Source organism: Crocuta crocuta, unplaced genomic scaffold (genome assembly GCF_008692635.1).
Source record: "Crocuta crocuta isolate KB4526 unplaced genomic scaffold, BGI_CrCroc_1.0 scaffold176, whole genome shotgun sequence".
In the NCBI taxonomy this organism is placed as follows: domain Eukaryota; kingdom Metazoa; phylum Chordata; class Mammalia; order Carnivora; family Hyaenidae; genus Crocuta; species Crocuta crocuta.
Window position 1 is genome coordinate 8,367,400 of NW_027531905.1, and position 15,845 is coordinate 8,383,244.

Sequence of the window (15,845 nt, forward strand, 5' to 3'; positions counted from 1 at the left end):
ATGCCAGTATCTCAGGGATGTCTGTATTACAACACAGCCTTTATATGCAGACTAAAACAGGCTCAGGAAATTCTGTTTCATATTAAGAAGAAATAGTTTGGCCAGCTTGGGAATTTTATAAGAGTATGTAGACTGCTTAATGCCTTATCTTTATTTTGGAATGAGAACTGAAGCTTATACTTCTTTTATCTCAAATCACTGCTTAAGGTCAACTCCTGCTAAAGGTCCCTTTCAAAGAAAAAGTGTTACTTTTGCTGTGAACATAGTGTTCTACTTAGAGTCTTAATTAGTATAGAAAAATAGGCCTTTAGCTTTTTTTTTTTTTTTAATGGGAAGATAGGATTCGTCTACTGATACAACAGAATGAACTGATTTTTGGCTATGAAATCAGTGTGATCTAGTGAGGAAACGTACTGGTGAGGGACTCAATTCAAGATGGTACTAGAGTAGAGAGGAAAAATAGCACAAGTGGAGAGTGAGCTTCTAATCTATCCTTCCTCATATTAATGCTTGTTGCCATTTTGTATTTATAGTGTAAAGAAACTTAAAGATTTGTTTTCGAGAGAATCTAGTGGTGCCAATGTTCTCATGAAGGAAAAAAATCTTGATATGTCTATTTTACAAGAAGAAAGATAAATATGAAAGAAAAGTAGAAATATGGCATAAGTAATTGGTGTCATATCTTTATGAAAAATAATTCATTACTCTAATTCTTTTCAGACTTTGACTTAAAAAGTTTTATTTCATAATGAGGAGTGGTTGAACATTCTTTCTTTTATCATTTCCCTGAGTTATCATTTTGTAGAGAGCCAGGAAACTGAAATTTGAAGATTGAGTGGCATGGTAATGGCAACAGAGATAAAAAGCACTCTAATGTCACATGACATTTTGTGGACTACTTTTTTGTTTTTCTTAAAATAAAGTTTGTATTAGCTTATCTTTAAAAACATAAGCCAACTTTAAAAAGTTTAATCGTTTTTAAATTTTTATTTATTTATTTTGAGAGAGAAAAAGCTAGAGTGAGAAAGAGAGAGAGAGAGAAAGAGAGAATGCACATGTGTGCACATACAAGCAGGGGAGGGGCAGAGAGTGATGGTGAGAGAATCCCAAGCAGGCTCCATGCTGTTAGCCCAGAGCACAAGACAGGTGTTGATCTTAGTAACTGTGAGATCACAACCTGAGCAGAAATCAAAGGGTTGGGTGTTCAAATGACTGAGCCACCCAGGTGCCCCTAAATTAATCTTTAAAAAACTGATTTCATGCATGCAGTTTTATTTTAGCAGAAAGAACTATGAAGCTACATAAATATGCAAAATGCTTTTTTTTTTCTCTTTTTGGTGGGATAGGTGAGGAAAAGGATTTTTTGTCTCATGTTGCTATCTTCTTCAGTTCCTAGTAAAGAGACTGGCTTTTTCTATATTTATTTATATATTTTTTGTGTTTTGTTCATGTTTATATCCTAATATAATGCCTGGAGCTTATTTAACAAATACTTACATAGGTCTTGCCATTTCCCAGTTTCCATTTTAATGAGTTTTATAATTTTTTCAATGTTTTATTTATTTCTGAGAGAGAGAGAGAGAGAGCATGAGCAGGGGAGGGTCAGAAAAAGAGAGAGATACAAAATCTGAAGCAGGCTCTAGGCTCTGAGCTAGCTGTCAGCACAGAGCCCGACATGGGGCTCAAACCCACGATCCGTGAGATCATGACCTGAGCTAAAGTCGGATGCTCAACCGGGTGAGCCACCCAGGTGCCCCGAGTTTTATAATTTTTAATACCTGTATTAACTCATGCGGTCTCCTAACTCCTGTAACTCATTGTTTTGTAACTCATAATCCATTAACAACTCTTTGAGGTAGATACTAGTATAATTCCCATTTTATAGATGAGGAAATTGAGGCACAACAAGATTAAATAACTTGTCAAGGGTCACACAGCTAATTAATGATGGAACTGGAATTCGAACCAAAGCTATTGGCTTGATTCTCTGTGCTTAGATACCATCAGTAACTGCCTCACAAGTTAGCATTCAGAACATTTATATTACATGGATGAAAGAGAAAATTGAGTGAATGAAATAATATTTGTTTTCTTAGTAAGCATTCTCATTACTCTTAAATTCTAGAGATCAGTGATACTATATAATAGCACATATAAATTACTTATCATTTATTATCCCCTTTCATAGATTTGGAAGCTGAGGTTTGGAGAGTTTAGATAACTTGCCAAAAGTTGTATAGTTAATAAATGACAGAGCCTGGATTTGAACTCAAACATCCTGACTCCTGACTCTAGTGCTTTCTACTGCTTTGCTCCATCACATTATACTGCATGGAGGATCACAGTTTATTTCACTTATCACTGAATCTGTAGTCAGTTCCCAATTATAAATGATGCTAGCAAACACTTAGCTTATTAATTTTACTGGGTGTCTGCTCTGTGTAAGAAACTGTGTTCATTGCTCTACGGGATAAAAAGGAGCCATTTCCTAAACAAATCACAATTTGAAGAATTCCTCATGTTTCATTTCTTTCTTCAGACTCAGAGTGAATAGGCATTTAGTCGAGTTTATTAACAACTATTGTAAGGACGCTCTGGAGGCTTCTTAGGAAAATGAGAAATTAATTATTATATGTAATTAGTGGCTAGTTACATAAATGTATTTTCTTTATTTCTTAAAATAGTATTACATAATTTACATTTCTAGTGTTAAATGAAAGTGTTTTGACATGTAGCCTAATTTTTATTTAAAAAATCTTATGGTTGACCTTTGAGCCCTCAGGGAAGAGATCATCAAATGTCTTAAAATGTATTTGCTAGATTGTTTAAACACAAGTAAGACACAGCACAGAAATCATCATCAGGAAGATAATGAGACTGTCACAGCACAAAACGTTCTTTGTTTTTACAGGTTCTACTAGTTAATATATTAGAATTCTCTAAATGCCACTTTTGCTTATTAAGTGGTTCTGAGAGCACATGAAAACACACAGTTTATTCTTGAATGCAGCATTTCTGAGATTCTTACAAGTGTGATTCTGAAGGAGTATTTAAAAAGGAACCATTAGAAACTTCTGCCCATGTAACATCTATTCTTGAATGAAGATACTTTCCAGAACTATTTTTCCTGTTTGTACAATCTCTTATTGAATGCGAAATTTGCCCTTACATTTCTGTTTCACTCACTGGAATCAAAGTAGATGGAAAAATGATATTGGTTTAAAAAACAACAAAAGAAACCTGCTATTATTATGTTATTTTTATCTTATAAATCAGAGTATTAATAAATTCAAACCATATTTTAGTATATTTTATAAAACCATCCATTTCCACAATGCAATTTTGACATAAATCGCAGGTTTTCTAATCTATGTAGTTAGTAGAAAATCAGCAAATATAAGCTTGTTTCAACATGTGTCAAAATGACTGTTAAAAAACTAAGCGTCATTTCCCTCCAACATATATTGGCCATTCTTACCCCTGTGTGTTTGCTGACTCTCCCCACTGCCCTCCACCTCATCACTCACCCCCCTGCAATATGTTACCTTTTGGCTCTCTTCTCAAACCCATTAAATTCCATCTCTGTTGTGATGTACTGTGACCACTGCAGGCTTTAGTCATCTCCCCCCTTTGCCTCTGTGACTCCTAGTTTTCAGACTTACTGAGTATCAGTCTCCCCTGGAAGCCTTGTTAAATCACATAGTTGGGCTACACTCTCTGAGCTTCTGACTCAGAAAGTCTGGGGTAAGGCCTGAGAAAAATGTATAAAGTACCCTCAGGTGATGCCAGTGATATTGGTTGAACAGACCACCATCTGAGAATCATATTTATATAAATTACCTGTCTTGTATTGTTTAGTCCCATGTGAGTGTATTTTAAGGTAAAATGTGCTTTTAAATGTTTATTTAGTTTTCTGATCAATAATTAAGTATGAGCCTAAGCTAACATTTCATCTCTGTGCTTGGCAAAAAAAGACAAACCAAGTTAGACTTTTGTTGAATTTCCATCCTATTGCACAGGGAAGGAATCTTTAAAAGATTCCATATTTTTAGGCTTTGAAGAAACATCAAACAGCTTTCACTTCTTCTATTTGCACTGTCCAAAACACATAAAAATCTTTGAAATATGGACTAGATCCTATATTTGAAATATAATGGAGCCAGTTTTATAATAATAATCTTTCACTTAAACTTGATGAGGTCTGTCAGTATTTAAAATACTAGATCAGCCCCAAGAGTGGGTTGTGTCTGTATTACAGAGACAGATGAACTTCTAAGGTTTCTGCAGTATTCTTTAGAAATTAGAACTAAGCATTATATGGAATGTGGAACTTTCCTTGGATTATAGAGCAAAAACATGTAGTACATATTTGAGTATTTTAGAATTTCTACCTGTTTTTATAATCATGTAGATTTAATGATTTCAAGGATTGAGAGTGCTAACTTTCAGAGAATTTCAATATTTCATAAGATATTGAAATAGTAATAGATAAATAGCCCTTAAAAACTGACTTTGGATTCTTACAAGGCCAGCATCTTACAGTCACAACTCCCTAGGGAACTTAAAAAAGAAGCATATATACAGTTTGCTTGTCTCTAGATAGATTTATGAACTGCTCATCTAATATCTGGAATTTCAATTAGTCTATCTTATATTTATTTAACAATTAAGAATTGTCGATCTTATAAAACTTGGTAAAGTTTTTTTTTTTTTTTTTTTTTCAACTTCAGTAAATTTTACAAAAGTATTATCAGTGGTTTTTTCCAGTATAGAAAGGTGACAAGTTCTGATAAGGTCTGTCTCTGTAGGTAACTATGAAAACAGCCCAAACAAAAATGCCTCTGTCAGTCTTTATTTTCTGAACCACTAGACTTAAATACACATCAGGCACCTTTTTTTTTTTTTAAAGCAAAAGTTTAGAAAGGATTTTAAATTGGATAGCTTTAACACCAGCAGTAATCACAAGTATAACAGACACCCTTCAGAGATCTTACTATAAGTGCTTACTTTTGTTTTATAGGTCTCGGGAACTGACCATATCCTGTTCCCAGAATACTGAATTTGATCATATTCACCAGAGAAAGACTCTTAGTGTTCTCTGTTGAGCTTTTTAAATGTTGGTTTTTGACTGAGTGTGTCCTTCATAGGTTTACATTCTGTCTTCAGGAAAATTCATAGTTGAAATTGAACTAGTATGCCTTTTAAAAATGGCAATGTTCATTTATAAAAGTTAGCAATTTGTTCTGTCTTCCATTTTGAATACACGTGCACATAATCCCAAGGTGAATGCTGAGTAAGAAGGGAGATTGGCATTAGTAATGCATTCTTTTCTTCAATGTGTTTGTTATTCTTTAAAGCATAATTAAAATACTAATCTCTTTCTAAATGCTTGTCTTAGGAACAGTAAAAGTTGCATTTATTAGCATATACATCTTTAGCTATGTTTATCTGAATAAAATATCAATGAAATCTATAGTTTGAGGCTCTTTTTGCAAGTATTAACTAGTCATTTAAAATCATCTAACTGTATATATTGATGAGTTTAGAGTATGACTCTGGGAACACATGCATTTAGGTCAAAGCTTCTTGTCCTGGAGTCTGTGGTTTATAAGAGTTCCTAGGGGATTTGATGGAGAAAGTTCATATTTGGAACTATGAAGGTAGAAACTTAACTCTCTAACACTGTAAATGTGATTGTGTGTGCAATTGTATGAGTGTGTGTCTGCTTGTATGCATGTGCATGTGTGTTTGGGAGAGCATCTACAGCTATCATCAAGGTATCTATAACCCGAAAAGATGACCGATTCAGGGTATCATGAAGAACTTATGTGAAAAACTACCATAACCAATAAAGCTTTAAAATTAATTGTGTTTTTACATAATAATCATATACTGTTTTCTAGGACTAGAGTGAATATAGCATCTCCTAACTTGACAGAGCAGGTGCAATTATTGCAATTTAGTTTCAAAATAAACATTTGTGATAGCATATTTTCACCTACTTTTAACAGAATTTAAGGAATGACCAAATAATATAGCTTTTTAAATTGAGATGTAATTGACATAATATTTTATTTGTTTTAGGTACACGATGTAATGATTCAGTATTTATGTATGATGTGAAATGATGACAATAAGTCTTGTTAACTTCCATCACCACACATAGTTACAAAACAAATATTTTTCTTGAGATGAGAATATTCTGGAACTACTTTCTTAGCAACTTTCAAATCTACACAAAAAATATTATTAACTTCAATCACTATGCTGCACATGACATTTCAAGAACTATTTATTTTATAACTGGACTTTGTACTTTTTGCCCCCTTTACCCATTTCACCTATATAATATAGCTTTCAAGATATTTTTCAAATTTTTTTGCCTTGCCTTGTTGATATTTACAAAGGCAGCACATGACCAGAAAAATGTGACCGTGTTAAAGCTTGTTCAGCACTAAAGCATTTTCTCTATGTATGTGTAGTTCATTTGATGCTAACTCTATGCAATAGCAAAATTCATGAACTTGCATTAATGAGAATCTAGTTAAAGATAGTCTAAACTTTCTGTGCTGATTTTTTTCCTCTAAGTTCAAACCTTTGTCGTACTAAAAAGGATGCTATCTTCTATAAAGATAGATTAAGGAGTGTCTGGCTGCCTCAGTGAGTGGAGTGTGTGATTGTTGATCTCAGGGTCATAGATTTGAGCCCCACCTTGAGTGTAAAGATTAATTAGAAGTAGAACCTTTAAGGAGCCCCTGGGTGATTCAGTTGGTTAGACATTGGACTCTTGATTGCCGCTCAGGTCATGATCTCATGGTGGAGGGTTTGAGCCACAGATCTGACTCTGAACTGTCAGTGCTGAGCCTGCTTGGGATTCTCTCTCTCTCTCTCTCTCTCTCTCTCTCTCTCTCTCTCTCTGTCTCTCTGCCCGTTTCCCCATATGCACTCTCTCTCTCTTTCTGTCTCTCAAAATAAACATTAGAAAAATAGAAACTTTAAAATAAAGAAAAAGATTAAAAATCATAAATAAGCATCATTACTTAGAGATCTAATCTGTGTGTTTGGTTTAAATAATTACTTAAATTTTAAGGTTCTTTATTTTTATTAAATGGCATAAACCAGTGGATATTTAGATGGAGTGAGCTTTATAAGTCTAGAATAGAGATAGTTGGATTAGTTAATTTCAGTACATTTATATAATTTCTCTCTTTAGGTCTTGGACATATTGGGGCAAAAACCTCTCATTTTCATAATTGTTAAGCAGATGATGGTGTATCTTGTTCACCCATAACATTGACATAAAATATCTAGGTATTCGTGGTTATTGTTTTTATTTTATTAATTAGAATTTTTTAATGTTTTACTTTATTTTTTTGAGAGAGGGAAAGGGGCAGAGAGAGAGGGAAACAAAGAATCTAAATAGGCTCCAGGGTCTGGGCTGTCAGCACAGAACTTGATGTGGGACTTGAACCCAAGATCACCTGAAGTTGGACCCTTAACCAACTGAGCCACCCAGGTGCCCTGTTGTTGTTTTTAAAGCACTAAGGTTGAGGGCTCTGGTGCCCGAAAGATTGGGTTTGATTATTTATCTTTTGTTGATCATACAATCTGAGGCATTTACTTCAGTCCATGCCCCTCAGTTTCTCCAGCTATGAAGTGCAAAATATAATTAGGTTTATCAAGAGAATTAACTGAATTAATGCATATAATTCACTTTAAACAGTGCCTGACACAAAGTAAATATTCAATAAATGTTGGCTATTATTCTTACCAATTATAGTTGGATAGCCAGACTATTAATGTAATATGTTTGCTACCCTGTATTAATTTAACTTCAGTTTATAGGACCAAAAAGTAAATATGGTAATATATTTCATTTTTTATTAAAAATTTTTAAGTTCATTTGTTTATTTTGAGAGGAAGAGAGGATGGGGGAGAGAGGGAGAGAGAAAGAATTCCAGGAAAAAATCCTCTGCACTGTCAGCACAGAGCCTGACACAGGACTCAAACCCTGAACCATGAGGTCATGACCTGAGCTGAAACCAAAAGTCAGATGCTTAACTGATTGAGCCACCTGGGTGCCCCAGTAATGTATATCTTGAGGCCAGATATACAGAGGATAAAATGTCATTTGGACAGTGAAAGGAACATATATATCTGGGTGAATTACCTATAACATCTTTTTTTCAAATGGATTAATTCTTCTTAAGCACCACACTATCTAAACTAAAATTTGAATATTAAAGTTGAAATAATATTTCTCTCAAAGTGTTCATGGCAGAGTGCTATATTTAGAATTAATTAAAAAGAATGTATTTTTTGGTTTTAATTTTTTCATTTAAATTCTGGTTGGTTAACATTTAGTGCAATATTAGTTTCAGGAGTAGAGTTTAATGATTTGTCCTTTATATATGACACCTAGTGCTCATCACAAGTGCCCTCATTAATGCCCATCACCCATTTATCCCATTCCCTTGACCACTTCCCCTCAGTAACCCTCAGTTTGGTCCCTATAGTCAAGAGTCTCTTTTATGGTTTGCTTCTCTCTCCCCCACCCCGTATTTATCTCTTTAATTTATTAAATTCTACCTATGAATGAAATCATGTGGTATTTGCTTTTCTCTGGCTGACTTACTTCACTTAGCATAACACACTGTAGCTCCATCCACCTCATGGCAAATGGCAGGATTTCATTCTTTTTGATGACTCAGTCATATTCCATTGTATCTGTATACCACATCTTTATCCATTCATTGGCAAATGGACATTTGGGTGGTTTCCATAATTTGGCTATTACTTACAATGCTGCTGTAAACATTGGGGTGCAGGTGCCCCTTTGAATCTGTATTTTTGGATCCTTTGGGTAAATACCTAGTAGTGCAGTAGCTGGGTCGTAAGGTATTTCTATGTTTAACTTTTTGAAGGAGTCCTCATGCTGTTTTCTGGAGCACCTAGTATAAGAATGCATTTTTAAACAAGTTATTTAAATGAAGATAGATACACTAAGCAGATCCCTTCCTTTGTCTCATGGTTGCAAAGGTGAAAAAAGAGGCAGGATTAGGTAAAGCTTGTTGAAGTGTAACAGAGGAAGATTTTCAACTTTGTTCATAAAGTTTAGAACCCTCTTTTATTGTTAGACTTTAGAAATCCTGCATCACAGTTCTGAGAGCTCTCTATTGAAGCTTCCCGTTAACATTCACAAAAACTTTCTGGTCTGGACCACTAATATTTCTGTTAGTAGACTCTGGGTATTCTCCTGCCAGCAAAGTGAAGAGGAAAATTCAGTCGCTGCTTTAAGTATCGTAAATGCAACCCCACACAATTATAGGACTTTCTTGTCTGAAGACTACCAGCACTCTTTAACAAGCTATTCACCATTCAGATGAACAGTAGAGTCCGACCCTGAAATAGCAGATAACCACATAAAACTGTAAGAGGGATTAATAGTCCAAGAGGCTGAAATGTAATCAGACAGGTGAAATAGCGATAAGATAAAATATTTGTGTATGAACTAGCCTGAAGAATTAACTTTTAATACTGTTGTAGTAACTGAGTTTAGAATACTTGTGAAAAGATATTAAACTCTTTAAAATATGTCCTTCTGCTTTGCAGTGTAGAAAATGAGACACATGCAAACAGGGTTGTTATTTTTTTTTTTACTTTATTTGAAAACATTTTCTGATATCTTAATAGATGCAATTGTATACAATTTGGTGTCTTTCCCTCTACTGAAGATGCTATAGAAGGGTATTTGTAGTTTTCAATTATAGAAATGAAGTACAGCTGCCAAATTCTTATTTGTTAAGTTTGTCATCATATAATGTGAAAACAGAGTATAGAATAGAAATGCTCAAAGTGGGGCTAACATTGGGATTTTTCTGCGTTGACCCTGGAAATAAATGAGAAGAAGTATCTGTGGAAAATGAATAGATTTTCTATATTCTGGTTTGATGATGAAACTGAGCTAATGTGTATTATGGACCATTAATAAAAACATTCCTTAGTTAACTGAATGGATTTGTGATTGCTTTTGTCAAGGGTGTGTGTGTGTGGGGGGGGTTGCTTGTATTTATGTGTGGGTTTTAAATAAATAATTCTAGAAGGGTACATTCAATTAGCCTTCAGGAGCTTGTAATTATTACATTATGCATATTGATTTCTAAATCCAAGTACATTATAAGCTAAGATTCATGTATGAAAGTACTATCTATGGAATATTCATTCAAGACATAGTAATGTTTTCTGTATATTCTGTAATGTTTGTAAGAAATGGAAACCATTTTGGGTGTAGAATTATAATTTTGAAGATTCTATTTGCACACATTTTTTACTTTTACTTTCTCCACATTGCCTAGCCTCACCCAACACACTGATGCTTACACCATAGCTAATGTCCTTGTGTTCATTATTATATTTTAACAAAAAAATCATATGAACAGATTATGATTATATTTGTGTTGACATCTTTATTTTAATCTGCTTTTAAAAATTAAAATGACAAATATTTTAGTATATTTTAACTAGTCAAATATAATTAACCTTAAAAACATTAGATATCAAGTAAGTGCGATTCCTCACTTTTCTGGGATCAAGAGATCCTATTAACATGTCTTAGAGAAGAAATGTATGAACAAGAATATAATCTATTATCCTGAATATTAAACGTGCATACACTCAAATATATTATTTTTTTTTAGTTTAGAGAGAGAAGGTGAGAGAGAGAGCAGGTAAGAGGCAGAAAGAGAGGGAGAGAGAGAACCTTAAGCAGGCTCAGTGCTCAGCACAGAGCCTGATGCAGGACTCAATCCCACAACCCAGAGATCATGACCAGAGCTGAAATCAAGAATCTGGATGCTTAACTGACAGAGCCACCCAGATGTCCCTCAAATAAATTTTAATGGAAACTTTCAATACTGTAGAATTAAGAGCTGTACTCAGAGACTAGCTTCCTCGAAGATCTTAGGATACAAGTTTTTTTTTAAGAAACCCGCTTTGTGGAAAGCAGGATTATGAAAGTAAGAGATTATAACAGGAAAACCTTTAAGTAAGAAATTTAATTTTTATTTATCATTTCAATAACACTACTCTTCCCCATGTCTGAAAAATCAACTTAGTACCTTTATATAAAAGATATCCCAAATATTAGGTAGATGGCTACAGTTGGGTAGGAAATTATGGGGAAAATAATAATAAAAAGAACATCAAATATGTTTTCAAATTTTAGAATTATAGAATAAATTCTTTTCATACACATACACAAATATGAGGAGGGAAAGATTGCACGAAACTTTCTTTTATAGGACATGTGAGGCTCACAGTGCAAAATAGGGAAGAATATTGACAGAAACAATGCTTGTGGTAACAAATGGAATTGGAAACATCTTCGGCATAGGCAGAAATAAACTTTCAGTATTCCTATCTGATGTCAAAATAACCTGTGTGGCTGATGCTTTCTTAAAAGCATGAGAGGGAGGTGGAGAACTAAAAAAGAATCCTGCTTTAATTAGGAGCACCCTCAAGAGAGGCAGCTATTTAAAATGAAATTTGAAGTGCATAATGTTACTTGTTTAAATATGACAATATCATGAGGATGTTTAGGACAGATGACTTGTGCATTTAATGTTCATAGGAAAATCTAAGACTTTCAAAGCAGAAAAATACATCTAATCAATACAGGCTTTGTATAAGGCTTTATTCCCATTTGTTCTCAGTCTTAAGGCAGAGAATCACCATATTTTTATTTCCTCTGTGAATTGATCTTTGACTCCCTCTGTACCAGTCTGTAAAATTAATGCATTCTTTTTTTCTTGAAATTTCTTTCTTTTACAGAGTGATGTTTTGCTTTTTCATGCTTTAGCTAAATAAGCCACCTAACCAGTCAAAAAAAAAATAAAGCTCCCAGATTTTTAAACAATTTTTTCCCTTTGCTTTCTCTCACAGGAAGTTGATGGCAATAAAGTTATGTCTTCATTTGCCCCACACAACTCATCTACCTCACCTCAGAAGGCAGAAGAAGGTGGGAGGCAGAGTGGTGAGTCCTTGTCGAGCACGGCCCTGGGAACTCCTGAACGGCGCAAAGGCAGCTTAGCTGACGTTGTTGACACCTTGAAGCAGAGGAAAATGGAAGAGCTCATCAAAAATGAGCCAGAAGGTAAAGGTTTGCAAAGGAAGTAAAGTTGTTGTCATCTCCTGATTTTTTAAAAAAATTTTTTAATGTTTTTTATTTATTTCTGAGAGAGAGAGACAGCATGAATGGGGGAGGGTCAGAGAGAGAGGGAGACACAGAATCTGAAACAGTTTCCAGGCTCTGAGCTAGGTATCAGCACAGAGCCCGACGCGGGGCTCAAACCCACAAACCATGAGATCATGACCTGAGCCAAAGTCAGAAGTTTAACCGACTGAGCCACTAAGGCGCCCCCTGGTTTTAAGAGTTGGATTTTAACTTCTAGTTTTGATTTTTTTGACTTAAGGTTAAATTAGACGAAATGGAAGCCTAATGCTGTGAAGATGGATAGCTATTTTTTTTTCCAGAAAAATTTCAATATGTCCCAGTGTTTTAAATCATTAATTTCTGTTGTGATGTCTTACTTTCACACATGGGTAAGTTGTGGTTGAGTAAAACTTAAAGATTCAAGAATAGAATGTGACAGCGGAGCCCAGAATAGGTACCGCCTACAACCCCAAATATCTGCAGGCTGGTTTGTTCATCTCCAGTTTTTGTCCCCAAGGCCATTTCACAACTTTATTAAATTTTATAACCTTTATGCATGAATGCATCTTATGTTACCTTAGTTCAGTCTGTTCCAACATTAATTTGGTTGAGGCCTGTTGTATATTTAAAAATCATTGATTATTCTGTTATCTATGCTGAAGTTCCCATTTTGTTCAGCTTCCAGGATGCCTTTCTTTTAAGATTTCATCTTCTAACTGTCTTTAATAGTTACTGATAGTAGCCAATAGGTGATGTGAACAGGAAGTAAAGTTCAGGCAAACAAACAAGAGATACAATCGATGCCAATTATGGAATTTATGCATAACTGATAGTCACCCTTTATGTTCCAGATGTTTACTAACTCCTATTTAAACCTGTATTCTTTCTAACCATGGATGCTACATTGCACGTGAGAACATGCTTTCTACTTAAGAGTCAGATGGAAATTTAAAACAAACAAAAAATAGTGACATAAAAAGACATATTTTACACCAAAAATATACTGCATTTATACTATGTAACACTGAGTTGGGCTCATTTCTAGTCTGTTGTTAGGACAGTGGCAAATTATGAGTATATATGGCACAAAATGTATGTTAACCAGTATATTTGGGAGTCATATGGTAATTAAATATTTCTGGGTTCCTACCAGATGCATAGCTGGGACATGGATTTTAGTTATAATTTATGTAATTCACATGATCTTACAGTTGGAAAGAGTTTTAGAGATAATCTAGTCAGCCAAAGACTTTTGGCTTTCATCCATGTGGAGATAAAAATGGGGTTTTGAGGAGGGCCTAGACAATTTTTTTAATGTGTTGGAATTTTTCTTGATATTAAAAATACTATCTTCTTATTTAAGAATTGTTTAAAAAACATAAAAATGAAAAGAAAAATGAAAATTGCTTAAATTTGTAGCTTTCTGATGTAACAACTCTTATCTTTATGATGCATTTCTTTTTTATCTTTAGTTTTACATATTCTGTTCATTTTGCATGATCAATTTTATGCTTTCAAAGTTGTTTTGTATTTCTTAGGTTGTCATACATTATCATTAACTAACATCCACAGTTTATTCATATTTTATTAGTTTTCACCAAGTGTGCTTTACCCGTTCTAAGATGACATCAAGGATAACATATTACATTTAGTTTTGTCATGTCTCCTTAGGTTCCCTTTGGCTGTGACAGTTTCTCAGACTGTTTTTGTTTTGGATAACCTTGAAAGTTTTGAGGAATACTGTTCAGGTCTAATGTAGACTATGTCTCTATTCAAATTGTCTGGTGGTTTTCTCTTGATTAAACTAGGGTAATAGGTTTGGGGAGGGAGATCACAAGGTAAAGTACCATTTTTGTCACATAATATCAAAGGTGTATGATTTACGAATTTGAGGTTGACCTTGATCACCTAGCTGGCTGATAAAGTGTTTGTCAGGTTTTTCTACCATAAAGTTACCTGCTGGCCCCCTTTCTAAGCCCTACTCTTTGGAAGGGAGATGCTATGTGCAACTCACATTTAAAGAGTAGGGAATTCTGTTCCCCCTCCTTTAGAGTACAGTATCTACAAAATTTATTTGGAATTCTTCTGCATGAGAGCTTTATCTCTTCTCCATCATTTATTAATTCATTCAATCATTTATTTATGTAAGTATGGACAACATGGATATTTTATACTTGGACTTATAATCTAATTCTACTTTATTTTGTTGCTCAACTTGTTTCAGCTTTGGCCATTGGAAGTTCTTTCTGTTGACTTCTGTGTCATGTTGACATATCACTGTGATTGTGGGTAATTTTTTTTTTTTTTTCTTGAGCACTTCTTTACTTTCTGGCACTGTAGGGTGCTGCAGACTCATGGTGGGTATTACATGCCCTAGTTCTAGAATCAGCCATTTCTCTAAGAAGCCCTGGTTTATTTTACTGGAGAATGGTATTAGAAAGCCGGATCTGGACACAAAGTTTGTTCCTTGCTACTAAGGTGTCCTTTCTTTTAGGGCCCCTTATCTGACAAAACAAAGAAATATATGTGCATACTAACCTTTGTACATATGTATCTATAAATATTTCTATGTCTGTCTATATATTAAGCTAAACATGAGTTCTTACTAATATCTGAAAATATAATCAATTTCCACATGGATCATTCGAGCCTCATTGCTTGTTACTGTTACATTCCTATATCCCAGCTGTGATAACCCAGATCCTACTACCCACCATCCGTTTGCCTATTGTCCAATTCCTGTGTATATGCATAACAGTATGAGATTATTAACTGATACTGCCATGGGAAACATCTTTATAAAAAGACTGTAGTACCTCTGTGCAATGTCTTTGCCTTTAGTTTTACAGATTCCATTCATCTCCAAAATTACTTAGGTGATTTTTCCTCTACCTCATTCCGTATGAGGTTTCTGCATACATGTGTAATATGATTAAATTCCTTCTGTGTTTTTTCTAGTATCTCTCAATTTTTTAAATTATCTTGTAGAATCCTCTTACATCAAGATTCAGTCTTTATATTGTACATTTCTGCATGTCTTGACAAACGTATATTATCACTCGTCCACCATTATCGTATCATTCAGAACAGTTTGATAACCGTAAAAATCCCCTGTGCTTCATTTGTTCCTCCCTCCTTCTCTCCCCAGAATTCTAGGCAATCTCTGATCTTTTTACTAATCTCTGTAGTTTTGCCTTTTCTACACTGCCATAAAATTGGAATCATACAGTATGTTTCTTTCAAACTGGTTTCCTTCCCATATCAATGTGCATTTAAGTTTCCTTCATATCTGTTCACGGCTCATTTCTTTTCAGCACTGAATAAAATTCCATTGTATGAATGTACCACAGTTTGTTTATCCATTCACCTATCAAAGGACATCATAGTTGTTTCCAGTTTTTGTTTAAGAATAAAACTTCTATAAGTATTTATGTGAAGGTTTTTGTGTGGACATAAGTTTTCAGCTCAACTAGATAAATACCTAGGAATGTGATAGCTGAAATGTGTGGTAAGATTATGCTTAGCTTTTCTACGAAACTGCCAACTGTCTTCCAAACTGGCTGTGAGATTTTACATTCCCAGCAACAATGAATGTAAGTTCTTCTTGCTCCATATCTCCACCAACATTTGATAT

At 34.3% G+C, this 15,845-nt stretch overlaps 1 protein-coding gene across 1 annotated transcript in view; it reads left to right on the plus strand.

The window, feature by feature from the left end:
• The window catches only part of SOX5 (SRY-box transcription factor 5), a 550,850-nt gene that overhangs the window by 234,329 nt on the left and 300,676 nt on the right, over positions 1-15,845 (plus strand). The window contains exon 3 of the mRNA XM_077774502.1: positions 11,941-12,151. Within this exon, the coding sequence (XP_077630628.1) occupies positions 11,941-12,151 (211 nt within the window). The remainder of the gene's footprint in view (positions 1-11,940; positions 12,152-15,845) is intronic.